This window comes from Glycine soja, chromosome 20 (genome assembly GCF_004193775.1).
Source record: "Glycine soja cultivar W05 chromosome 20, ASM419377v2, whole genome shotgun sequence".
NCBI classification, from domain to species: Eukaryota; Viridiplantae; Streptophyta; class Magnoliopsida; order Fabales; family Fabaceae; genus Glycine; species Glycine soja.
This window is the reverse complement of record NC_041021.1, coordinates 3,486,905-3,513,546: the sequence shown is the minus strand read 5'-3', so window position 1 is coordinate 3,513,546 and position 26,642 is coordinate 3,486,905. Positions and strand designations below refer to the sequence as shown.

General features: G+C 32.4%; 2 protein-coding genes, 1 long non-coding RNA gene and 1 pseudogene across 5 annotated transcripts; all 4 read right to left on the bottom strand.

Moving 5' to 3' along the window:
• Positions 1 to 3,454: 3,454 nt before the first annotated feature.
• On the bottom strand, positions 3,455 to 7,446 carry LOC114401497. Of its 3 annotated transcripts, none has more exons than XR_003664285.1 (6): positions 7,165 to 7,446; positions 6,741 to 6,891; positions 5,832 to 5,994; positions 5,517 to 5,744; positions 4,990 to 5,088; positions 3,455 to 3,893 (listed from the first exon to the last, which is right to left on the bottom strand). It is a non-coding gene; the product is annotated as an uncharacterized LOC114401497 (long non-coding RNA). The 3 variants fall into 3 exon arrangements; XR_003664286.1 differs by having other exon boundaries at positions 4,990 to 5,075; XR_003664287.1 differs by having other exon boundaries at positions 5,696 to 5,744.
• A 3,180-nt stretch (positions 7,447 to 10,626) lies between these two features.
• LOC114401239 (cell wall / vacuolar inhibitor of fructosidase 1-like) lies at positions 10,627 to 11,395 on the bottom strand. Its single transcript, XM_028363704.1, has one exon. The coding sequence runs from the start codon at positions 11,298 to 11,300 to the stop codon at positions 10,773 to 10,775; it is 528 nt and encodes a 175-aa protein (XP_028219505.1). The 5' UTR covers positions 11,301 to 11,395; the 3' UTR covers positions 10,627 to 10,772.
• A 9,481-nt stretch (positions 11,396 to 20,876) lies between these two features.
• The window catches only part of LOC114403585, a 141,093-nt pseudogene continuing 135,327 nt past the window's right edge, over positions 20,877 to 26,642 (bottom strand).
• LOC114401431 (beta-fructofuranosidase, insoluble isoenzyme CWINV4-like) lies at positions 22,947 to 23,714 on the bottom strand. The gene is made up of 2 exons (XM_028363942.1): positions 23,590 to 23,714; positions 22,947 to 23,481 (listed from the first exon to the last, which is right to left on the bottom strand). The coding sequence occupies exons 1-2, from the start codon at positions 23,615 to 23,617 to the stop codon at positions 22,976 to 22,978; spliced, it is 534 nt and encodes a 177-aa protein (XP_028219743.1). The 5' UTR covers positions 23,618 to 23,714; the 3' UTR covers positions 22,947 to 22,975.

The following is a 26,642-nucleotide window of genomic DNA, read 5'->3' as shown; positions in this document are numbered from 1 at the left end:
TCTTGAGATGAAAAATATGTTTCCATTTTAACACGCCAGAAATCATAATTTTCACCATTGAAGATAGGGACAGAAATAGTTGACGATTGAGTAGTGTTATCCATAGCTTAGAAAAAATATTATTAGAGTGGGTTAATAGTACAAAGGAAATTTTTGAAGTAGTTGGGAGGATTTTGGAATGGTAGGTAGGTAATATAACTACGCCCAATGTATGACCGAACGTAGCTCTGATGCCACTGTTGGTAGTTGGTTAGATGATAGTTGATAGTTGATAGTTGATAGTTGATAGTTTTAGAGAATTGTTTTAGAAAGAAGGCTATGTCATTGATTTCTTGGATTGTCAATTACAACATACCAATTGCCTATTTATAGGCTCAAGTCACCAACCTCTCAATGGTGGTGAATGTTTCTACATTACTTTAGGTCTTTCTAGAATTTTCATGATAGATTAATATCATGATAGTTCTAGATTCTTGTATCTTATACATACACTTATAGTTCTAGATTGTTCTACCATATTCATACACATTATAGTTCTAGATTGTTCTACCATATTCTATATTTCTAGGATATTCTACTATTTTCATATATATTATATTTAAGAATATTCTAGAAATTTGTAGCAATTTCAACATACTCTATATATAGTCCCAGGGCAGAAAGGGTTGCAGACCTGGATTATATTATAATAGGTGACTGCTTTCTGAGATGGATACACACACAAATAAATGCATTTGCCGATACTAGCATAAGCTTAGTCGTTTACTTGAATGCATGCATATAACAATAATAATATGAGACCAATATTTCCCCCATATTAACTTCAGTTTGATCAATGGAGATCACAAGAATATTTTGGTCCCCAGTCCTTTTAACCATTCTCTGCTGTGCTTCCAACTAGACAAATAAGAGAAGATTCTTGAAAATATGGTGACAGTAACGTTAATTCCTCTTGAAATCACAAGATTGTTCCCAACGTTTAACGCCTAGTCGCCTACTATGTATGAATTTGTAAGCTGAGATTTCTTTTAACTATAAAATTTGATTAAACTTTTTAAGATAAGAGTGTCTAAATATTTTCAATAGCCCCCTCCCCCCTCTCCCCATCTCCCAATTTCCTTCTTTTCAAGGACCAACCCTGAAAAGGGTGTTAGTTACTCAGTGATAGTTCATGCTTTACGATTCTGGGAGGTCCATGTGACGATGGGAAGGACATAAGAAATTTGTGAGAGCGTAATGGGGAGAAAGGGGTCACGTGAGTTTTTTTAGAGAATTACTAATTAAGAGTCGTTAGATCAAATTAAAATGAATGATTGAGATTTGGTGTTATACAGGAATTTGACACATTGATATCATTTTGATGCCATGGCATATATGTCCTCTCAAATAATAATACTGATGAATTAAGGAAAATATTAACTAATGTGTTAAAGAATATTGAAAAAGTAAAATAAAAAATATTTTTATTGGAATGAGTAAAAGTGCTCCCTATAACTTTTAATAAAAATTTTATCTTTTTATTTCCTTAATTACTACCCTAGACTAAGAAGTAGTATTTCGTTCACATTAGAGGAACTAAACGTAATATCTATATTTTTTTTTTAATCAAAAGGTGACAATTCCCAGCTAAACAGAGGAGAAGACATTCCAACCCCTTGTCCTAAACCCAAAACCAACACAACCTGAAATTTACATTAAAGGTATATTATTGACAGTCATGTGGCTTTCCAAAAGTGGGAACAAATTTTAAAAACAGAGATATCCAACATAGACATGGCAAGAAAATTCGTACCTGTGGGTATCCGTCTGAATTCGTCCTGATTTTGATGGGTAATACCCGAGTTGATCGGGTATGGGTTCGGGTTCAGGTTTTCTCCATTAAACAAAAGTAGGGTACGGATACAGGTATGTGATTACTACATCCGTCGCGACCCCGAATTCGGACCTGCCCCGCCACTTAAATTTTTTAAAATTTTTGCATAATTTAATCAAAAGGCCTAGAATTTTAATTACTAGTTAATTTTATTTTAAATTTTTGACATAATTTAATATTCTTTTCTTAATGATTTTTGTAGACACATGCACTATGATAAATTTATTGATATATAAGTAATTAAAAATAAATGTTTAACAATCAATTTATTTTTTCTAAAATTAAATTTTTAATATTTTCTTTACAAAAAAAATATTTTTTTAATTTGAATCGGATACGGGACGAGGTCGGGGATACCCAATAAATTTTAACCCGTTGAGTATTGGGTATGGGGACATGCTGGGGGAGTCGGGGTCGGGGCGATTGGGGAGACAATACCCATTCCCGCCCTGCCCCGTTGCCATGTCTAATCCAACATAGTGAAAATATTATAAGATACCCTTTCACTCTCATATAACTTACCTTCTTCGCATATGATATATCATATATTTAATTAACATTAATATTAAATATTTACTAAAAAAACATTAATATTAAATAGTGTAATTAATTATTTCTAAAAAAAATATTACTTTTGGCCATTGAATAATATCTATTATAACATAAAGTAATAAAAAAAATTAGTTGTTTTATTTTTTATTCAATAAAAAATATTAATTAGTCTTGACATTTTAATAGAAAGTAGGTTTGGAATGCACAAATATTATTAGTTATGGGAAGAAGGATAATGAGTTTTAATGGTCTTATTAATGATTTTGGCTTAACATTTATAATATAAAAAAGTAGTAACATATTTTCGATTGAAGAATTATTGTTGGACCAAAGCTTAAAACCTTGAAGATATGTCTTTAGGTCTTAGTTTTGGTTTAATAATTTTACAATGTCAAACAAGTTTAATAGATGTGATATTTGTATTGATTGTTTTAGACTAACATGATGATTGTTCTAGGTTAAGTCTTCTTTTATGCATTATTAATATGATTCTAAGGTGTTAAACAAATTGATTCATCTCTAAGTTTCTTGAGAGCAATGAGTTCAACATATGTAGTGTAATTGATTATAATGTTTTGAAATCAATTACAAAGTTTTAGAATGAGCAACATATCTCTCATCTACTTGAAATTTGGCAAGCTTTGATGAATTAACCAATTATTAATTTCAGTAATCAATTATAGAAGACAATTTTAGAAGGAGGGAGGCTTTATAGCTTGAGATAATTGATTAACATGTACTGTAATCCATTAGATTACTTTTGGAAACTTAAGGTGCTCCTTGTGTGATGAATAATCAATACCACAATTGCTAATCAATTATTCCAAAAAGCATGAGAAACTCTTTATCTGAAAGAGATAATGGATTACAATTTTTTTGAAAAGGTAGAACAAATAGGATTTTGGAGAATTATTTGATTACCATATTTGACAATTGATTAATCTGTTTTACCAGTCAAAATTATAAATATTTGTTAACTCGTTGGCAAGTGTACCAAATTTGTAACAAGTAGTAAAGTACTTGAAAGTCTGAGTATCGAATCTACGAGAACTTTGTTATATTTAGATTAAAGCAAATCCAATCTACAAGAAAGAGATAAGAAATTTAAAATAAAAGATGCAGAAAGATAAAGACACTGCTAGAAAAATAGCGTTCTACATCGGTGGAATTGGCATTTCTACGACGGTGGACGTGTGTCTTTAAATCTAATGTCGTTGTAGAGGGTGGATGTTTCTACATCGGTCGTAAAAGGACCGTCTTAGAAACACGTCACAAAGGAAGTCGTGCCTACAACAACACCAATGTAGAAAGCACTGCTTTCTACATCGTTGTTGGCTTAAGCACAACTTTGTTTCTCATGTGTTCTACGACGATCATTTTAAGACCGATGTAGTTTATCACGTGTTCTACGACGATCCTTTTACGATCGATGTAGAAATCTTTGTTAAGCACCAGCTGATATCACCACCTGCAATGTTTACAATACAAACAGAATAGCATAAAAACTACTACAATGCAATGATAAAACACATAATAGTTTTCAAGGTTCTAAAAACCCTCCTATGGGCAATGCAACAAATGGCTTTTACAAGAGAAAGACAAGTATCAATCTTCTAAATTTCTAAGGAAGTGAGGAAGGAAACTAGTAAATCAATACAAGGATAAAACTGCATAATAGTTTTCAAGGTTCAAAGTGTCAATATACACAATGCAATGAATTGATCTTTAATGCTTCATAACAATAAAAATCATATTGATGAGTCTAGCTAAATGAACGATATGACAGTTTTATATTTTCACCCAAATTCTTCTCAGATAATTTGACGCAAGAATCTAATGACAACAAAAATGGTATTAACACAGCAGCATAAAAAATGGAATGAACATGTGTTGAGAAGAAAATATATATGAAAGTTGTAAAAAATTGTAGCTCATGCCTAGTATATTTTTTTTATTGATAAATGTTAATTGTTAGTATGATTAATTTTTTTTATTAGATCATGCCTTGTGTATTCTATTTAAAATAAAAAAGTTATACGATATTTTATTTTATTTTTCTCTACTTTTTGCTTTTGCAAATAAGTTGTGTATATGAAATATGACTTGTCATCTTTTTTGTATTCCTCGTCTACAACTTGGATTATGAGGATGTTTAGATAATTTTTCTTTTCAGAAGTACTTCTAGAAAAAAAATGAAAAAATAAAAAATAAAAAATTCTCCATAATCTAAAATTTACTTAAACATAAGTTAAAAATAAGTTTTTTAGAAACTATGATTTTTTTTTTACAAATTAATTTATATGCAAGTTAATTTTAGTTTTTTTTTCTCGTTCTTATAAGTGCCTCTGAGAAGTATATCCAAGCATATCCTAAATCGATAACATTTTTATTCTAGGCCAATTCAGGAATTTCCGAAACAAATTATAGAGCTTAAAGGACCAAATACGAGGTTTACGTAAAACCATTTACGTGTGGATTATTATTTGTAAAGTTTGTATTGTTGGTAGGCCGTGGCCCGCCACAAGGACTTCAACAAATATAAAGAGGAAGGGAGCATTTGTTACCTAGTTGTTATTGTGCAGATTCTTCATGTCCAGAAGGTGTTTTTTTTTTTAATAGCATGGGAAAACCCCCAGAAAATAACTAAAACCTGCGCCAAAACACTGTAGACATTATATTAGCCATAACAATTGTATAGTGATAAATGCATAAAATGTAAAGCAATCAATGACACAGAAACATATTCATAATATTGAATCATGAAGTAGGAATTCCTGCAAATCCAATCCATTTCAGTTGTTTTCAGCTATAGTTACCCCCACAACCAAAGAGACCATTCCATGGATTTAAACCCATGACTTACAGAAAAGGCCATAAGGCAGCAACTTTACTGTTGTGCCAAAATTATTTATATGTATATATGAACTCCAAGGGTCTAATTATTTCATTTTACCACCAATCTGAACTAATACCAGTAAACAATCCTGCAATGCCTTTAACGGATTAAATTAGCCCGATTCATAACTCAATTACAAAAAAAAAAAAAAAAAAAACAGATTTTAAAAGAATTTTAAATATGTATGTATAGTACCCTTCCTTGTCCTCCCCATGCAACAAGAACTTCATCCCAAGGTTGTGTATCTATTTTTTTTCCTCTTGTAGTTTCCTCTGGTCCATGCAACAAGAGCATCTCCAGGGTTGTCTATCTATTTTTTTCCAAATAAAATATGGCCAAACAGTTAGTGGTGAATTAATTATTTTGTACTGTACCTCTTTAATTTCTTCCTCGGTGATTTTGCCATCTGCATCTTTATCAACCCTGCATTCCAAATCCAAATTAATATAAGTCATCTCAAGGGTGATATATACTTACTGAGAATCCAAATTAACCAAAACAATGAATTACATGTCAAAGAATGTTTTGAGCCTAGTAACAAAGTTCTGGTCAGAAATATGATCCCAGAATTCCTTCTACTGGATCTTGTTAATGGAACCCCCCTGAATACCTCTCTGCCTAGCAAGAGTATCAAAAAGCTTTTCTGCAAAAGCCTCAGACTCCTTGTTCAACCCTACAATCAAATCAAATCCAGTGATATGCAGACACAGAATTCAGAAACTAGTCTATATTTACATTCCTATCAATCATTTGAAGCAAGATGGGTGGGGTTTGGTACCTAAGCATTGGGCAAATAAAGCTAAGATAAAAAAGAGATTATACAATATATATGAGGGGCAATTGGCTTCCTGTGCCATCACTTCTACCTACACTTCCCTAATTTTTAATATCTCAATGTTACCCTTCTTCCTTTAGGTGGTGTGGGCTGTTTCTGTACAGTGTCTGCCACCTTATGTTCTGCATTGATGTGAGGATAGCAGAATTCGATAATCCACCATCTTTACTCATATTCAATGCCTCATTATTCATATCCATATCTAAGGATATATATGTTCATTGCTTCAGCAATATTTTGACCACATAGTTCTTCCTTCTCAAACTCATCTAGGACCATCTAACAACATATTCATCTAGAACCACAACCTAATCTTAAAAAACTTCATACTTCAATTCCTAGTCCATATGGAAACTTAAAAAAAAAAATCTTTTATGAAAAAATGTACCCTTTTATTTTAAGAATGAACTATCAATTTGATCCTCGAAGTATTAACCTCTCCCCTACTTATTCCCTCAAGTAATGTAAATTAGAAGTCTCTCTATCATTTTTCCACATCTGAATCAGAAAACACAGTTCATTAACAAACTTTTAATCTTTATTTTTAACCAATCAAAGTTGAGGCTGAGATTCCGAAATAGAACCTGATTCTTTGGTTTGATCCGCGGCTTCAACTTGTTCAGACTGATCACATACCTTTGCTTCTTCGCTTGCATGCTCATGCGAGGCCGTTGAAGAAAACCCGAATCTAGAAGTCAATGATGAATTCATAAAATTGGTTTGAAGCAGAATCAGCTAGAACATAACAAAACACACATAGACTTAACGAGAATTTCTATCTAAAACTAAATTTGCTCAACACAGAATCGTAAGGGGAAAGTGGAGAAATTCTAAAATTGGCAGAATAATTCTTAGAAAAAAATCATAACAGGATAAACCGAACTCACAGATGGCATAAAAATCCCAAAACTGTGGAGTTTTCAATAAACCCTAAAACCCTAGAAAAACCCCCCACTACTAAAAATACCGAAAAATCAAATTTTGATCGCGTTTTCGAAGTGCGGTTACCTTGTTGGGAGATGGGTGAAGGAGGGAATGGAAGTTATTGGACAGGGTGGTGGAGAAAGGTTGGGAATTTCGTGAAACAGAGAAAAGGGTGAAGCTTCAAGAAAGGATGGCAGAGGAACGGTGGGTCTACAAGTGTGAGGGTATGGTGGGTCGACCAGTGGAAGCTACGTAATGGAGGATACACTTAGGGTATGGTCAGTGTGCAAAGTGGGAGGGTATGAAGAAAAGAAGGCAGACGGACGTAGTGAGGGTATGGCGCAGAGTAATGAGGAGTCACAAATTAGAAAGAAAAGTCTATTATATAGTTCAAAATTAAAGACGGGTTTTACACTAACCCCGTTGTTGTCTCTAGCATGCTTCAAAGACAGTGTCAGCCAAATACGTCTTTGTTTCTTTTTACCAAATGATGGAAGATGTCTTTATTTATCTATCTTCCAAGTGTCTAATCCCTAGAACTAATGCATACATATTTTCTTTAAATTTTATTTAGAAGTTACCCTTACTCGATCGTCTATCCCCTAATAGAATATAAAAGATGAATAATTCATGAAAAGATAAACATAAAATATAATAGGAAAGAAAACACCTGGTATTGCATTGATAAATAATGAGTACATCGCTTTGGCTTTTAAGCCTGTCAGACCCTAACTAAGAATTTAGCCACTCATGTCATGAGACACTTTTATACTTTAGGAGGTTGAGGTGGATGGAAGAAAGTGATAGATAACAAAAAGGAAAGAGGGTTTCCCTAAGGGATAGATTCGGTGTGTGGGTTGTGTGTCTCCTCTTTGGCTTAACTCCCTTTGGAGTGGACTTGAACCTAATACTAAAAATCTTCCTTATTGAAATTTTTGATATTTTCTCTATCTTTTTCTCTTTTAATCTCTCGTTTTCATAGTTGCATGTCATAATTAAGAAAAATATCAAATCTTAATATTTAAGTCAAAAATAATTGCTAAATAAATGTTTTAAAAGATATTTTCAATATATTTTTATTATCAAAATAACTCATATTTAATAGTTATCAATATCCTTTTATGTTCTTTTCATTAGTGACCTACACATCAAGGTGAAAGTGTTGATAGGATTTGAACTCAAGGTGTATTCGTTTTTATTCAAGAATTCATTCTTTTTTTTTCTTTTATCTTGGTTAGGGTTACCAGAGTTTTGTGAGTTGATAGGATTTGAACTCTCATTCTTTCTCTTATAGGATTCAAGGAAAGAGTAAAATCTAGGAAATTATATTTGCATGGTATTTGTAATTAATTCTCTATAAGTGAAAGTTCTAAGAGATTTTAAAACAAGGTCCCTTAAGAATTGAACCATTATAAATTTTATGTATAATTCTCATTCTCTTTGACTCTTAGCTTTGTTGTTAAATCTTGGGAATGAAATTGGTGTAAAGGGCCATATAATTTTGTTTTTCATATGATCTTGTTGTGATAATCTTTTCAGAAAACATTGATTAATGGATATGAGTTGTTTTGATTGAATTAACAAATAAAGCGGTAAAAGTTCAATCCCCTCCCTTTTTAGATTCCCGGAGAACCCCACAATTATAGTTTTTTTAGACTAAAAATAAAATAATACTTTTTAGCCAATTCAAAAAGAAGTCACTTTAAATAATTACATATTTATATGAATATATATTATTTTAAAAAATTATTTATGCGATTTCCAATAATGATATTTGTTTTAAATGCATCAATGACATTTAATTATAGAATTCATTTTAAAAATATCTAAAAAATATAGTAAAATATAAATTGTTATTATAAAATACATCCAACACAAAAAAAAAATTAAAAAGAGATTAAAGGACAGTTCCATTAGCATCAACATAATTTGGTAAAAAATTACCCATGACACTTAACATTGCAATTAATTCTTGGTCAAAATATGCTATACTATTTGACTCATTAATAATAATATCTTTAAATGCTCAAAGACAAACTCATTTCTAGGAGTATCTCAATATTGTAGTTATTTTTTGTCCAAAGCGTTATTGTATTTTTTTAATATATATCGTTTACTTTCCACATTATACTTTATAACTTATGATAGATTCTACACGCAATTCTATATTTTAAGGTTAAAAGAGTAAGAAAACATAAGTGCACTTGATTTTTAATTTAAATTTCCAACTTTAATTTTTGAGGCTTTTATGATCATATTCTAACGAAGATTCTGTTGAACTTGAAGCGCCTCTCTCAATAATTATTATCGCCGTACATATTCAAATAAAAACATTAATACTATAAAATCAAGTTTGGTGAGCTGAAAAGGAAATAAAATATTTAGTTGAATAGAGAATAAAAGTATCCAATGAGCTGAAAAGGATACCAATTGTCGAAAAAAATAGTCAATAAAAGATAAAAGGGTTAATTGAGTTCTTAGTAATTAAACTTTTTTGAAATTCAATTTTTTAGTCTCTAACCAAATGTTTGATGTCTGAAGATCCCTCATTTTTTTCCATTAAGATTTGTGGTCCCAAAACTTTTGTTTGACGACTAGTTGAGATCCTATACTTTTAGAAAATTCAGTTTTTTTTTCCTAAATAAAAGCTTGAACCCATAATTTTTATTTCTTTATAGTGATTTTAGGAACTAAAAATTGAAATTTTTTAAATTTTAGTGACTAAAAACTTTAACAAATAAAAGTTGACGGACATTGATCAATTTACTTTTTGCTTAGGAACTAAAAGCTAAATTTCTTTAAAAAATAGTTTAGGGATCTTAACCCAACAAACTTTTGTTTAAGGACTAAAAATTGAATTTTAGAAAAGGTTAGGGGTTAAAAATTTTACTAACACAAAATATAATTTGAGAACGATTGAAAACTTAACAGCAGGGGTTAAAATTATAAAATTAGGGGTGTAGGTACAGTTCTACATGCCCCTATGGAAGATTCTTCTATCAAAAAGAAAATTCTAATTTTTTACTTTTTAGAAGGAAATTAAAATTTCATTTTTCAGTTGTTTAAATTTCTGTTTTGAAATTATAAAAATTTAAAGGAGTCAAATACACCCCCAATCCACATATAGGTCTGCCACTCTGTTGCTTGTTGCCCCAGTCATCAGTTACAATACGATTCCTTGATGACCATGGGTAAGAAATTAAAAATTCATTTTAATAACTTCCATAGAATAAGACGTTAGAATTTTGTAATATAAATAATTGATGTTAATTTTTAAAATTTTATACAATTACCCTATTATTCTTTAAATGATATGATCGATATTAGTATTTTTTTAAAAAAAAATAGGACAAGAAAACAAAATTTAAGTGTTTGGTATTTTAGAAACTTAATTTAAACAAGAAAACAAAAATCTTAAAACAAAATGAGTTCTTTTTCATCCTAGCTAAATCTCTGTTGAGCATCATAACCAAATTAAACAAACTAGTATAGATGTATGAATTCTGTTGGTTCGTCCAACCTTAATTATCACACTAACACAGAAAATGCCTGAACAAACAATTTCCAATAACATTCATTCAAATAGACTTCATTTTCATACAATAATGTCTCTCATTATCCTTTTATATTTGGACAGTTTGTTAATGACACGTTTTTTTTTTCTCTCTAGTCAAACAGGAAATAATGAGTACCTAGAGCAAAGTCCTAATAATGGCCCTTGCCACATTCGCCACATCACGCATACCATTATTCACATGGGTGAGTGGTGATTTCCCATTGAAGCGATTCTCACAAATATCAGCCTCAACAGCACAATCACTTACCGCATCATCTGCAAATTTGGGGTCTCCCCTCACAGCCCTAGTGGCTTGTGGTATATCAAGTATCAAAATCCCTTTGTAATCGACAGCACATTCACTTAAGGCTTTCTTATTCCCACCCTGCTTAAGAAGTTGCTTGATTGTTTTCTCGGCTTCATTTGCTTTGGCTTTGATCACATCGACCAAAATCAATGCAAGGCTTGCAGTATCAGCGCTAGGGGCACGGGGGTCACCTTTTAGGAGTTGAAGACAAAGATTAGGTTTTGGGGTTCTCTTGCAAGTTTCCTCAATGAGTTTCAAATCATTTGGTTGCAAAACTCTGCAATGACATGCTGACATTGAAATGATAGCCACAACAAGAATGCTGCAAATTATAGAGAGGTGCTTCAAGTTCAGCATCTTTGTTAGAATACGATAGATGATATATAGAAGGCTAAAGAATTGAAGTTGGGAAATAGAAATTGAAATCAAGTGCACTGTGGTTGTGGAGCTTCCTGTTCTTTCAGCCTTAAATAGAGAATTGCTTGGAGAGATACTCATCAATTACAAGAATTTTAATGTGACAAGTAAATGATATTATTAATAAAATAAATAACGGTCAGAAACGGAGTATAACATTAATTATTATTAAATACTCATTAATAAATGAGATTTTTCTAATAAATGGGTCAAAGATATTATTGATGAATCAAATAGTATAAGTATTTTGACAATAATCAAATTACTGATGACAAGTGTCAAGTATAGTTTAAAAAAAAATGTTATTTTTAGTGGCATTATGCTCATATTTTCTAAGTATGTTTTTTGGGTTGAACTTTCACTACCTGATCTTTAAGAACATTTTTTGGTCTAACACTAATTTGCTTTCTTAAATGTCTTGGAGAAGCTTATGGAACTGTTAGAACTCAGATTTTGCTTATGGATTCCTTGCCTTCAATTAGCGAGGTCTTTTCTCTTGTTATTCAACTAGAAGGGTCACTACTAGAAAATATACTTTTCACACTGATTATTAAGGTCTTACAACATTGTTTATTAACCGATATTGAAACTATTGACGTTAAAAGTCTCTGCGTCAACATCGATTTTGAAAACCGATGTAAACTAAATTACACAATATTAATTTTCTACAAAATCGATGTCGTATCATAAAAAAATAACAAAAAACATAAAATATGTAGAAAATCACATCAATTTTTTTTATGAAAATTGATGTTGTTGTTGAATATGAATTGTTCACTAATTCTTTTCCTTTCCCGATTTTTTCAACATTGTAAGCCTGTTCTGTATTTTTGCTTCAATGTTTACTTATTTAATAAATCATGATTAACTACATTATTTTGTACTATTTTACATTAACCTTTTTCTTGAAATAATTTTGTTTTTCAGTTAATTATAGGTACGATCATTTTTCCCTTCAAATTTAACTCAGTTTTCAACTTGGTTCCTTTTGTAGTATTCCACATCCCTATACGCTGTAACTAGCTATTAAATTTATATAAAAAAAAATTTCTCTCACAGTGCATGGTAATATTCAAGAAAAAGTTTGATACTCAAATCTTAGTAATATGTTATGCTTTGCATGACTTCTGGTAATTAGACCAAGGGACAATTGGGTATGTGAAATCCATCATGAGGCATGGGAATGACGATCACTTGAAACTGGAAAGCATGGATTTTTTGTTTTCCCAATCTATATATTAATTCCTGGGTTCTTTCTTCGGTGGTTTCCCAATCAATTCCATACTTAAGCCTTGAGTTTTTTACATGCAGGAGAGTCTATGAACTCAGAGGCAATTCTAATTGTTCAGACACAAGTAAAGGGTCTCCATGCACTGGGTAACTGTTATTTTCCTTGGATCTGATTGTGCTGTGTATTTTTTCAAGATGTTGTTCATTGTGGGTCTCATTCAAGTGGTGTCATAAAATATGATAAAGTAAGACTTTGTGATTTTCTTGTCATAAACTAGGATCTTCCAATGCTTATAATTTGATATTCTTCTCTTAATTTTCTGTTTGCATATCCATGCATGAATGGACTGTATGTAGAATGTTAGCCTTGTAGAATTCCTTTTTTAAAAATTTTGGAAAGTGCTAATGCATTTGAAATTTTAGAATGAATTGTTAAGCTCTAGCTTATTGATATTGCTGTTATCTTGTTCTAGTGAGTAAAATAAAATTGGATTGTTTGACTATTTTAACTAACATATAGGGTGTATGATAGGGTGTGACCCCCTATTAAAAAGGTCTATGAAAGAATAAATAAAGGAATAGAGCTGCTTGAGTTAGTTACATAAGTCAGCAGAGTAGTTAGGATCGAGAGATGTTTGTACAAAAAGGAGGAAGGTTTAGGAAGAGATATTCAGAAAAGTTGGAAATTCATTGTGAGGAGGATTCTGGTCCCTCAAATAACCAGAGCTATTCTTTCAGTGGTTCAATTCATTATTGGGGAATAACCTCGTTCGGTTCTTTTCTTTTCTTTTCTTTTCTCGATATTCTATTACTGTTATATGCGGATCCAGTTTCTGAGTGTATCATGAACATATAGTGAAAATTGTACTAGATATTTGTCATCTATTACATAAATGCTGGAATAATTTCTGGTGTTTGTATTTTGTAGAAATTAACTAAGAGGTGAAAAGATTTCCCTGTGAAAGTAAGGATTCCACTGTAATTTCTAACAGAGAGGAGCAATGACCCTTAGGAGATTAAGGATTCAAATGTAATTCTGAAGTTGTTTTAAACAGATTATGACATTGACACCTTGGAAGTTTTTGAAACCTAAAACGCGCCCTCTGGTTCTTATATTGCGTTGACCTCCATTGGTATTGTTATTTCATGATTTTCATCTGTATATAATTGTGTAAAAGTTTTTGTAAAATCTCTCAATGCCTGCACAAAATTTGAACATGGCAAGTCTGTCTTAAGAAAATTAAAAATAGTAGGGAAGTGTAATTTTCTGTATTATCATCTATGCCTTTGGTGCATGTTTTATTTGTGGAAGTTTTCCATTATCGTATTGTTGACTTTGTAGTGAATTTAATGGAAGAGTTTCAGCGTGTAACTTCTCTCTGTGCCTTGATCCTTCCAAAGGGAAAATTCACATGATAATTTGATTTTTTTTTTATGGACAAATGTTACTTGTTATCTTTCCTATGTTTTTGGCTTGATAATATTTCTGTGCCATACATGAACCGCACAAGGTTTCAAATCTATCCACTGAGCTCATTTAGTGATCTGTGGGCAAGATTAATATCCTTCCTCAGCTGAGTCCAATGAATGCCAAGTTATGCTTTTCCTACACTCCTTGCTTTTTCTCAAAAAAAAAAAAAAAATTACGGAAGAACTCAATCTATATGGGATAAAGCTCATTTATTCAATTATTTCGACATATAAATTTTAGGTAACCTGTTTGGCCGGTAATTTTGTTTACTATTAACCTGTTGGGTGCTTATAAGCCATAATTACTGATTAGAGAAAACTAGTTTTTTGTTTTGTTATTCTCAATCAATTTTTACAATTATATCTTTTTTTTTAACGGATTACTTATTAGATTCCATTCCAAGAAAATGTATGTCTTTCCCTCTAGTTTTTTTTTTATACTCATTGGTAAATATAATTTACTTATTAGATTCCAATTCAAGAAAATATAAATTACAACTTCTAAGTTCTAAATATAAATTACTTCTAAGTTCTTTGCAAATACACTTAATAAATAAAAGTTGAGAGACTTTGATTAGTCAAGTTCTTGTTTAAGAACTAAAAGTCAAATTTAAAAAAAATAATTTAGAGATCGTAACCCAGATAACTTTTATTTAATGACTAAAAATTAAATTTTGAAAAGGTTAGGAATTAAAAACTTAACTAACCCAAGATAAAATTTGACAAAAATTGAAAACTTAAGAACAGGGTTTAAAATTATAAAATTAAGAGTGCACAAACAAACAACAATAAATATATATTTGTATTTCCTTAAATGTTACCGAGTGCAATTACACCCCCTCAACTATAAGATGAAGAGGCAGAGGAAGAGGTTCACTCAAGTACTACTAGAATAATAATATTCTACAACACTCCAACCACACCGGTTTCAACAAGCCGTGGTTGAATAAAATGCAGTGGCAATATTATAATTAAAAAGAAACGAGCAACATCGTTTTTGTTAAAGATGATGTAATTTATTCTATTCAACAACGTTTTTTAAACAAACCCGTTGTGGTCTTGGATTCTGCGTGCAATAATATTTTTTATTCAACAACATTTTTTAAACAAACCCGTTGTGGTCTTGGATTCTGCGTTTTTATTTTTTATTCTTTCTCGCTCCTAGAATATGGAAAGGCACAAACCTAAATTCCAAGAGCAGCGCCGTTTCTCTCTCAGGGACCACGAGCCACACTCCAAGCATGGTTGTTATCCTCTTTGGCGTCGCGACTCAGCAAGGGCTCTGACAAGCCCTTGATGAGATCAAGAAGAGCATAGCCACGCCAAACGTTAACACAAAACCCCAATACCCTAGTCCCGACCACAGAATAGCATAGCCACGCCAAACACTCGCTTCCTTCTACCACCCTTTTTCTCCTGCTTCCAAACTCTTCCCTAGCGTCCCTTTTGTTGCATTTTCCTTCATTAATAATCAGTAATTAGTCTCTCCCAAAAATACAACCTTTACTCTTTTCTTCAAAGAAAGACACTTTTTTTTTAATTTTAATTTTCTGGGTCAAAGAGAAAATGAGTGATTGGGCACCGGTGTTGAACGGGGTGGTTCTGTTCATGCTGCTCCAACCAGGGCTGCTTTTCTCCTTTCCTGGGAACGGGAAGCAGCTTGAGTTCGGTAGCATGAAGACCAATGACAAAGCCATTTTCATCCACACGTTCATCTTGTTCGCGCTCTACTATGTCCTCATCCTCGCCGTTAAAATCCATATCTACACCGGCTGAACCGATTCCCGGGATCTGAGGTATCATTTCGTTATTGGTTACCAAGCAAACAAAAGAAAAGGAAAAACACACCACCATTGTTGTAACTGGAACTGCCTGTTCTTCTTTCTTTACTTGTTCTTTTTGTTATCTTTTTATGGAAATAATAATAATAATAATAAATAAATAAAGCAAAGATTTTTCTTCTTTTTGGATATGGGAAATGCATAGATCTAACTATTTTCTGGTGGTCGTGTTTTGCTTTTGATTGATTTATGTGTAGTTTTGGGTTTGAACTAACTTTTCATGTCCTTTTTCGGATCCAAAAGCTGAGTTTTGTAGTGAGTACTCAGAAGGATTTTTTTTAAGGTGACTGTAGTTGGAAAAAAAATGTGCTTGTGAAAATTTGTCGTTCCATCATCCATGTGCAATTTGATTTGTGTTCCTTGCAGTTGACACTTGTCCTACAAGTGAGTGGCTTCTCTTACCATTTTGAATTTTTTATGGTGTCCATCTTTGTTTTCATTTGATTTCCTTGTTTCATTTTTTGGGGTCAATTTGTGTCCTTTCTTGTTTCATATTACTTTAATTTGCAATTTATATTTTTTGCAATTTGATTGAAATGATGGTTTCAATTCTGAACGTTGGATTGCACATGTTCACTCTCCTTGAGTTGTGATTTTATGGTGTTTGATACACTGCATGAGAAATAAAGTTTCAATATTTTGACATGTAGTTTAAAATTTTGTTGTCTATATATTTTATTCCATTATTATTATGCTTCTTAGTTCTCGGGTTTATATCTTTTCAGTATGCCATTTTCTGTATATATTTATCTTCTCAATGTGAAAGCTCTTATTCGTATCTGACTAAACTGATTTGCTATTGACTAATAAGCAGGCAGCTCTTCTCAAATATGGATGCTACTTATAACAACTGTGTAACTTTTTTTTACAAAAATTACAAGTGTGTAATTTTTCTTTTTTGTCCGAAGGACAGTGTAAAGAGGACAAAGAAATAGTAGAATGTAGAATTCTTTTGTTGATACAGATTTTTTTCTCTCTCTCTCGATCTCTTTGGTTTTGTTCATATATAGTAATTAATTCTTTAGTTGCTGCCTTGCTGGATTTTTTTACTGTTTATACTGTATTAATAAAGACATGGCAAAAACTAATCTTCACTTTGGTGAACATTGCCTATACATTCCCCCTTGATATATATGTTACTAATTCAGAGCCTAATTCTACAAGGGAATATTCAATAAACTTTGCTTTCAATTGTCCCTTGTGGAAAAAAATCACTTTTTATTAGATTCACGTAACCAACACCCCTACAGGGTTCACTTTGGTTAAGGAAATTTGTTTCATCCTGTTATAAAAAATAGAGAAAGAGTAACTGCCTGTTTTTGTCTAGGTACTTTATTTGGATAATTTAATTAGTGCAGGATTAATAGCTTATGTTGTGATGTTACCAAAAAAAGAAGGGTGTAAATGGAAGGTGTTAACCACCTTTTACATTGTAGTTAATAGCTTATTAATTTGTATGTTACAGGCTTGTTCACAAGGATAACTGACGGTGATCTTCACAAGTATTTCAGTAAAGAGGGAAAGGTATTGTTCCTTTCAATTGTTATGTTGAACTTATGGCAGTGTAGTGATGAGCGCATTCTGTTATTCAACATGATTTGATGCCGTGTCTCTTTTCAGTTTTCTCGATGCTTGTATTTAAGCAACTATAGTTGCTAAATCTAAATATTCTCCTATTTCTTATTTCTCCTGACATATACTTTCAAAGGCTTATTACCCTCCATCTATACTTTGTTGAAGCCGTGCTTTTTTTAGCTTTCCCCTTAAAAGTGCTTTGATATATTAATATCAACAAAAAGATTAATTACATTGATTTGAAACATGGTTTGATTTCTAAGATTAATTACATCCTATTCCTCATTCACTGCGTTGGTTGTTTGTAATATAACAATTCTATGCAGTTTTCTCCTTCTTTTTCATCCTTAGGAGTCCAGATTTATAATTAGTGTTTGTAAAGGTAATTGCCACTTGTCTTTTTAATTTATTTCCTTTTATATTGTCTTTTTAATTTTATTAAAAGTGCTGTCAAATTTTATTTACTAAAAGTATATATTACTTTAAGAAAGATAAGGAGAGATAGAGGAATTATTATTATTGTATGTTATTATTTTGGGGATAATGGTTTGGTGGAATTTAATTATGTGTAGGTGGATGACAAGTACCAATATTCATGTCACAACAAAGATAGCCGAGTTCATGGATGGGAAAACGCTAAACTACAGGTTTAATATTAATTTACTTTATCTATCTAATATATAAGTATATATTATATACTTGATTTTATAACTTAGCTACAAGTTTAATATTAATTTACTTTACCTATTCATTCACACTGTAAATTTCTAAGGATTAAAACCACAACATGGAGATGAAGAGGTTTAATTTGTCCATCTCTAAACCTATAAGTAGGTTCATTAGATTCAATTTTGGTTCAAATCAGGCTTTTGGTTTGTAGTTTGCAAATGGTTGTCCGGACTCATTCCAAGTGTCACTTCTGATTATGTTAGTCTGTTAGTAATCTTGATACAACTTAAAGGCCTTAGTAGTTTGCTACTAGGAGAATTATGTCTACCAGCCATCAGTTGGGCCAGGTCCAACATGTTTTTTTCATGTTAATTCTCTAATTGGCTTGGTCGATAATAATATTTAGCATAGATAGCTATGCAAAACTTTTAGTCCTGATAGTTCAAACAATTTACGACATTATAAATAAAAATAGAATTTTTCTTTTCCTCCAGTGCTGAATGATAATGATAATGCTGAGTTGCTAACTGCTTGTAATTATAAATACTGATTTTAATATTATATAATAATATTTATTGATTATTAGAAATATTGATAATATAAATTTTGATTATTAATTAACCTAAATTTTAATTGTTTGCAGGTTATTTAACATTTAACATCGGTGCTTACGTCACCACCGATGTTAAAATACACAGGTTATTCAACATTTAACATTGGTGCTTATGTCACCACTGATGTTAAAACATTTTTTACATCGTTGACGAATACAACACCGACTTTGAAGATATAATTTCTACATTGGTGGTAAGGATAGCACCGATGTAGAAAACATTATATTTCTACAACGGTCGATTGAGGAACGATGTTGAAACTTTTAACTTTCAACGATATCATATTCAAAAATGGTCCAAAAATGATGTAAAATGTCATTTTCGACCGATGTAAAAACTGCGATTTCTAGTAGTGAAGGAAGAGGAAATCACGGAGTGAAGCAATCTTTTGTGATAGAATGGGAAATAATGTCAGAAAATCTCATATCGTCTGCTTCAATTCTCGCGGTGCAACTTATATATTTGTTGGATAACTTTACTTGGTGCTAATAGGTTTTAAGCTAAAATCTAACAACCCATGTTGCTACAAACATGGTTTCCCACTCAGAAGACTTTGTTTCCTCAATTCACTCCTGAGCAAATTCAAGAGCTGCTAACTATTCTGCAGCGCAACAAAATCCAGCCTCACACTGTTAATCAAGTCAGTTCATTTGTTGGTGAGTCATCCACTCATCACAACTTCTCAAATGACCAATTAGCATGTAAACAATCTACGCATTCATCAATTGAAAGTATTTGGTGATTTTGATTGGTTGACCTATAATATTGTGTTTTTTACAAAGTGCATGGATCCCTCCCCATTTGTGAATGGACTTGTCAAATAAACTATATCCAGACAAATGGACAGAGAACCTAAATAAAATTACATGTGACCTATGAAGCACGGACACGCCGCTGAAGTGTTGTGTCCCACGTCGGTGGCGCACCGGACACGCAAACGGGTACGACTCCGGTGCGACGCGGTGTTCGTTGCCTCCGCTGTCACCAGACACGGTTGGACGTAGGAAGTGCGCGATTGGACGCGGCCCACCAAGGGGACACGCGCGACGATGCGCAGGTTAATGATCATGCACGCTCCTCCTCCGATAAGGACTCACCGTATATAGAATTGCGGGTGCGAATATCAAAAGAAAAGAAGGTAGGAAAGAAAAAGGATAGAAGAATCGGTTGATGTTTGAGGAATCGCATTAGAGCGAGATTCGAATGAAGGAGCAGCGACGGCAGAGAGTTACGCCAAGCGTGGCGGTGGTGGCGGGTTGTAGCTTCTGATTTAGAGAGTAAAATGATGAAGCGATTTGGATTAAAGGACGATAATATTCAGATGAAAAGGGGGAAATTAAGAGTTTTTGTTTGCCCTTTTTATTTTCCTCTAGAGAGAGACACACGGAGGAAATGATATATTAATAAGGTGAGGAATTTTTTTTTTCTTCCTTTGAGAAACGTTTTTATTTACACTCTTTTTTTAATTTTTTTAATTTCTGCAACCTCATGAGTCATGGTGGCATTGGCTCTTGAGTGTAACCAACTATACGAGTCCACATGGCGATGATGTTGCGTGGTCCTTCAACTAAACGGTTAAGGTAAATCTGTATTTATTTCTCAATAATTCTACATTTTCTTATAACTATTTATTATTAATTTACTAAATTTTTATAGTAAATATTAATTGTATTTAATATTTACAAGAGATTAAATATAATTTTATTATTTATTTAACATTTTTTTTATAAAATATAATGTTTAAATTTTAATTAACATCCTATCCCATTTGTGACTCATTATCATAGGAAAAGTTCTTTTTAGATGATGATAAATATATAAATTTTGATTTTCAATTTAGATCTTTTATGAATATAACTCATTTAATTTTATGTATATATATATATATATATATATATATATATATCATGTGTCTGTATCCTACATTTTGGACATTACAAGTGTTTATATGTCCGTGTCGGTGTCAATATTTCATAACATGTGACGCACAAATATCGTAGGTCTACCAAAGACAATGCAAGAAACAGATAAATCACATTATGTCAAATTTTAAGTATTTCAAACTGAGAGATATGAACAGCGGAGAAGATTGAATGAAGAAAACAATTCTCATTGCATAAAGGTATTTATAAAGAAAAGTATCTCACTGTTTACATGCGTAACTAACCAAGAGGAATTAAAAACTAACTACTGATATGTCTGAGTTCCACCCACCCTGTCATATGTACCAGTAACCACCTAACTAACTTGGACTTCAATTGCTTCAGGCTGATCATTTTATATCAGCAGATATCATGCTCCAAGCTTTGAGGTTTTGCACTACGATTGGTTCAGTACCATTGTTGAACACAAACAAGTGCACTTGGTTCATCACTACTAGCTCGGGATAGACTCGGGACAAAATGTTTGTCTTCCCTCCTGCTCCAAAACTCTCCACAACTGAGTGATCAATCTTCCATTCATTTGAAAACACAAAAAATATTAAATACTTATACATTAGTATTTTGTAGTGCATAAATGCTATATATAAGTACCAAATGGAATTGAATTTGCACATACCAAACTCATAAGAGAAATCTTCTTATCCGCAGCCAAATCCACATCTACAAACCCCGCAAATTGCGGTTTGTACAGATCACTCTTCAAAGATGAACTATTTAGAAATACCAAAAACAAAAATAACCAATTTGAAGGAAATACAAAAAAACAAAATATCATATAATTAAAATAACCTAACCCCATCCAATGCAATTCTCCAACCACTTAATTTGATCTCTTTTGGTCTAAAACCCATCCTATCATGAAGATAGAAAGAAAACTAGAAGTTCTCATCCCAATTTGGAATAGACTAACCTTCTCGCATCAGAGCATAAGAGAACAATATGCTTATTTGGACTTTTGAAAACTCTGAAAAACACAGGAGTGAACTCTTCGAGATTTTGAGAAGCCAAAGTCAGAAGTCCAAACGGTCCAACCCCACCCTGTAGTTTTGAACCCTTTTGGGCACATGGATCCTGCGCCTTTACCCACTTAGGATCATATGCCTCTGCCTTGTCCAAGCTTGAAAAGGAGAACGTAACTTCAACATCTGCCTGCAGTTATATAATATCATTAGTTTTATATCATTATATGTATTTATTTGTATGAGCATACATTCATTAATGCATAATTAAGAATTAGACCTGGGCAACAGTGATTCCTTTTACTTCACTATAATCTCCCTTCTCAAGCCTTTGATTGTCTATGTTAACTTCTTTGCCTCTGAGACTGTTTAACTCTTCAACAGGCCATTGCACCAATTGTCTCCCAGTAAAATCCAGCCACACAGTTCGTGGAATCGCCTAATTATTTTACCAGACACATACACGCATATTACAATTCCTTTAATTTGTATAAGGATACAAAAATAAAACACTTATATCTGAATGCCAAAGAAAAAACATGAAAGGGAGTCAGAGATTCAGAATCGAGCAAAGATTGAATAAATCTAGAATTATCTCTCTCAATCCAAGAAAAAAAATATTGAAAACATATGTAAGATTGGGCAGTGAAGAGAATAAAAGGGTAGAAAGAAAAAGAAAGACAAAAGCAAGATGGAGCCAAAATTTAATTTCTTACTAAGAAATTTTTTTATTTTACATTTAAACTCAATAATTTTAGGTTTTTATTTTACATTTAAACTGAATAATTTTAGGTCAAAGAGTATTTAACAATGTCAAAATATATTGTCTCCTGATTAGATTGAACAATTTAAGAGAAATTACTGTGCCCTGGCCTGTGGCTGCATCTATTGAAACTGATAAAAACTCTGTAATCGGGAGAGTGAATTTCTTATCGAATGAAGAAGATAACTGGCTTTTTAAATAGCCCTACACCAGTAACTACTACCACCACTCGTGGAATATCAAATTTTATCAAGACCAGCATGAAAATAAGGAATGCAACTATAGTCAACCTATCAAACTCCTATTACATAGGACTTATAAGCAAAAGATAAAACCATATGAAATATAAATAAGAGAACAAAACTCTATTTTATTTTAACCTTGTGTTGAAGGAAATGCATACATATAAATTCAGTACCTGAATTCCTGCCCATCCTTTCCGAAAATTGTCTATCGGTTTATCACACTCGTTTGCCCAACCCCATAAGATCCTCCTGTTCTTGCTGGGGTCAAAAAATGATTTGGAAGCATAGAAGTTGCCATAATCATACCTAAGTCCACCCCAACCATCCACTAACCCATGTCTTGAAGTCCTTGCTCCTGTATAGATAAGCTATTCCTCTGCGCTTCCTTACACTGCCCACCAGCATCCTCCAGTGACCGTCCTTGCCCCACCAAGCTGTTGTGGGGTCACGAAATTCAGTGTGGTTAACATCTTTATCTACCACAGCTGGGTTGAGCTTGTCTGGTTTCACCCATCTCCGAAGAAGTGGGTCATTTGGGTCTTCTGGTTCGGCATAGCATTGCACTTGAGTGTTATTTTCTTCTATAACTCCAGTGTAGAGGATCACGGGCCCCTTACCAGGGATTATGGTAGCAGACCCTGACCAGCAGCCAAATTTGTCAAAGGTCTTTGATGGATAAATAGCATGTTCAATGCCATTCCAGTTTATCAGATCCTTGGACACTGAGTGCGCCCACACTATGTTACCCCACACTGTGCCATTGGGATTGTACTGGTAGAACAGATGGTATACTCCATTGTAGTACATTGGCCCTGCATTGTTGACAATTAAAAGTGTAAGATGGTGTACACAAATGTATGGATGGTTGTCATTGAAAAAATAAAAGTAAAATATAATAGAATTATAAAGTTCTTGGTTACCATTTGGATTTGCATGTGATTGACGCATCGTTACAGAGATATAGGTACCATGAAAGTATTACATGCAAAGGAGAGAAAGTTATTAGCTTGATTGGTAATGAAAACAAAAATTATAAAATTTCTACAAAATATGTTTATATAGGATAGCATGAGACAGTCAAAATAAGTAAAAGAAGCATGTATTTTAATGTATTATTTTTTGGTACACATTTTAATGTTATATGAATGGTTAAAATTACTCATTTCTTATAAAAAAAAAGGAAATTATTAAATTTTACTGTCAAAATTTTTACACAATGTTATCAAAATGCAGAAGTAGTCTACTTATTTGATGCAAATGAAAGAAAAGTTCCATCTTTAAGGATTAAACCTACTGCAATGATGTGCATGAGTACAAGGGAGAAAATCATAATAAACTATTACATTATGTTGCACTTTTAATTTCAATCTTGGTTTCTTACTGCAAACAAAAAACATTAATAACTATTACATTTCATCCCTTTCCCTTCTCTTTCTATCAATTATCCAAATAGCCTAAAACAAGAATGGCATTTTTTTGTATGAAGAGCTAGATCCACTGTCCTACATTACAGACACGGAAAGAGAGGGGCCAAAACAATTTATTTAAATAAACTTATCTGAATATGATCGTCATTTACTAAAATGCCGTTTGAAATCATATGCCCCAAGGGAAACAAATCCCAATTTAGGGTCATTAATTCTACTGCAATATGTCCACAAAAGAATTGAAACAAGATCACAATCTATTCATTAATTCATCTCCTTTTCAAAGAGACACAGTTGCTTTCTAGTTTTTTATAATGCAGTCAATGATTAAAACTAACTACAGAATATGGCAAGATATGCAAAAACGAAAATGCAGGTCCAGAAATAAAGTCTTCATTCTAACCGTTCATCCAGTTTTTAAGGGGCTGGAAATGGAATCCAGTTCCGTGATAATCTCCTCTCACCAAAACCGCTTCAATGCAATTGTTGATCATCAGCAACACCATGGAGAAAAACACCACAGGCATCCTGGTGTTTGGGAGAGCCATCTGAAAAAAGGACACCCAAATCAGTACATCACAGCTCCAAAGTTAATTACCAAGAAAACTCACAAGTCAAAACAGGAAATTGAAGCTTTGTAGTATATTAGCAGCATAGGAACAAATGCTTTTTTCCGTCAGCAAATAAGAATATATAATATTAGTAGTGGACTAGTTCCAAATCACAAGCTATAAAAAGGGAAGCAGCCCAAAAAAAATACAAAGACCAAAAAGGTCCCATGATGAACACAAAATAAAGAAAATCAGTCAAAACAATAGCAACTCATCAAAGGAAAAACTGACCAATCGTAAAAGGAGAAGTTGACCCAGGCTTTGATTTAAGCACTATTGAGTCCACTACCCTTCGATTCTGATTTGTTCTTTCAGTTCAATAAGTGGTGTTTGTTTACAGGTTCATTGAGTCACCTAGTGCTGCTATTGGATATATATTCTGACATGTAGGGGATGCTGATAGTATGATTACTTTTTCAATTAAATTTCATTTTTTTTATTGCATTGAGTATTATTATGGTTGAACATCTTGAAAAGATAAAACTGGAATGGGTGATTCTATACTTAATTTCCCAATATGGAAACTTGAATTAATTAAATGCTTTTCTAGGTTCTGTTAGAATTCTTATACCACCTAGTACCTATATGCCTGCTGTGAAAGTCATTTTCACACCAGCATGTACGTACTACTAAAATTACTCTATATATAGTCCCAGGGCAGAAAGGGTTGCAGACCTGGATTATATTATAATAGGTGACTGCTTTCTGAGATGGATACGCACACAAATAAATGCATTTGCCGATACTAGCATAAGCTTAGTCGTTTACTTGAATGCATGCATATAACAATAATAATATGAGACCAATATTTCCCCCATATTAACTTCTGTTTGATCAATGGAGATCACAAGAATATTTTGGTCCCCAGTCCTTTTAACCATTCTCTGCTGTGCTTCCAACTAGACAAATAAGAGAAGATTCTTGAAAATATGGTGACAGTAACGTTAATTCCTCTTGAAATCACAAGATTGTTCCCAACGTTTAACGCCTAGTCGCCTACTATGTATGGATTTGTAGGCTGAGATTTCTTTTAACTATAAAATTTGATTAAACTTTTAAAGATAAGAGTGTCTAAATATTTTCAATAGCCCCCTCCCCCCTCTCCCCATCTCCCAATTTCCTTCTTTTCAAGGACCAACCCTGAAAAGGGTGTTAGTTACTCAGTGATAGTTCATGCTTTACGATTCTGGGAGGTCCATGTGACGATGGGAAGGACATAAGAAATTTGTGAGAGCGTAATGGGGAGAAAGGGGTCACGTGAGCTTTTTTAGTGAATTACTAAGAGTCGTTAGATCAAATTAAAATGAATAATTGAGATTTGGTGTTATACAGTAATTTGACACATTGATATCATTTTGATGCCATGGCATATATGTCCTCTCAAATAGTAATACTGATGACTTAAGGAAAATATTAACTAATGTATTAAGAATATTGAAAAAGTAAAATAAAAAATATTTTTATTGGAATGAGTAAAAGTGCTCCCTATAACTTTTAATAAAAATTTTATCTTTTTATTTCCTTAATTATTACCCTAGACTAAGAAGTAGTATTTCGTTCACATTAGAGGAACTAAATGTAATATCTCTGTTTGTTTTTAATCAAAAGGTGACAATTGCCAGCTAAATAGGGAAAAGACATTCCAACCCCTTGTCCTAAACCCAAAACCAACGCAAAGTAATAAAAAAAATTAGTTGTTTTATTTTTTATTTGATAAAAAATATTAATTAGTCTGACATTTTAATAGAAAGTAGGTTTGGAATGCACAAATATTATTAGTTATGGGAAGAAGGATAATGAGTTTTAATGGTCTTATTAATGATTTTGGCTTAACATTTATAATATAAAAAAGTAGTAACATATTTTCGATTGAAGAATTATTGTTAGACCAAAGCTTAAAACCTTGAAGATATGTCTTTAGGTCTTAGTTTTGGT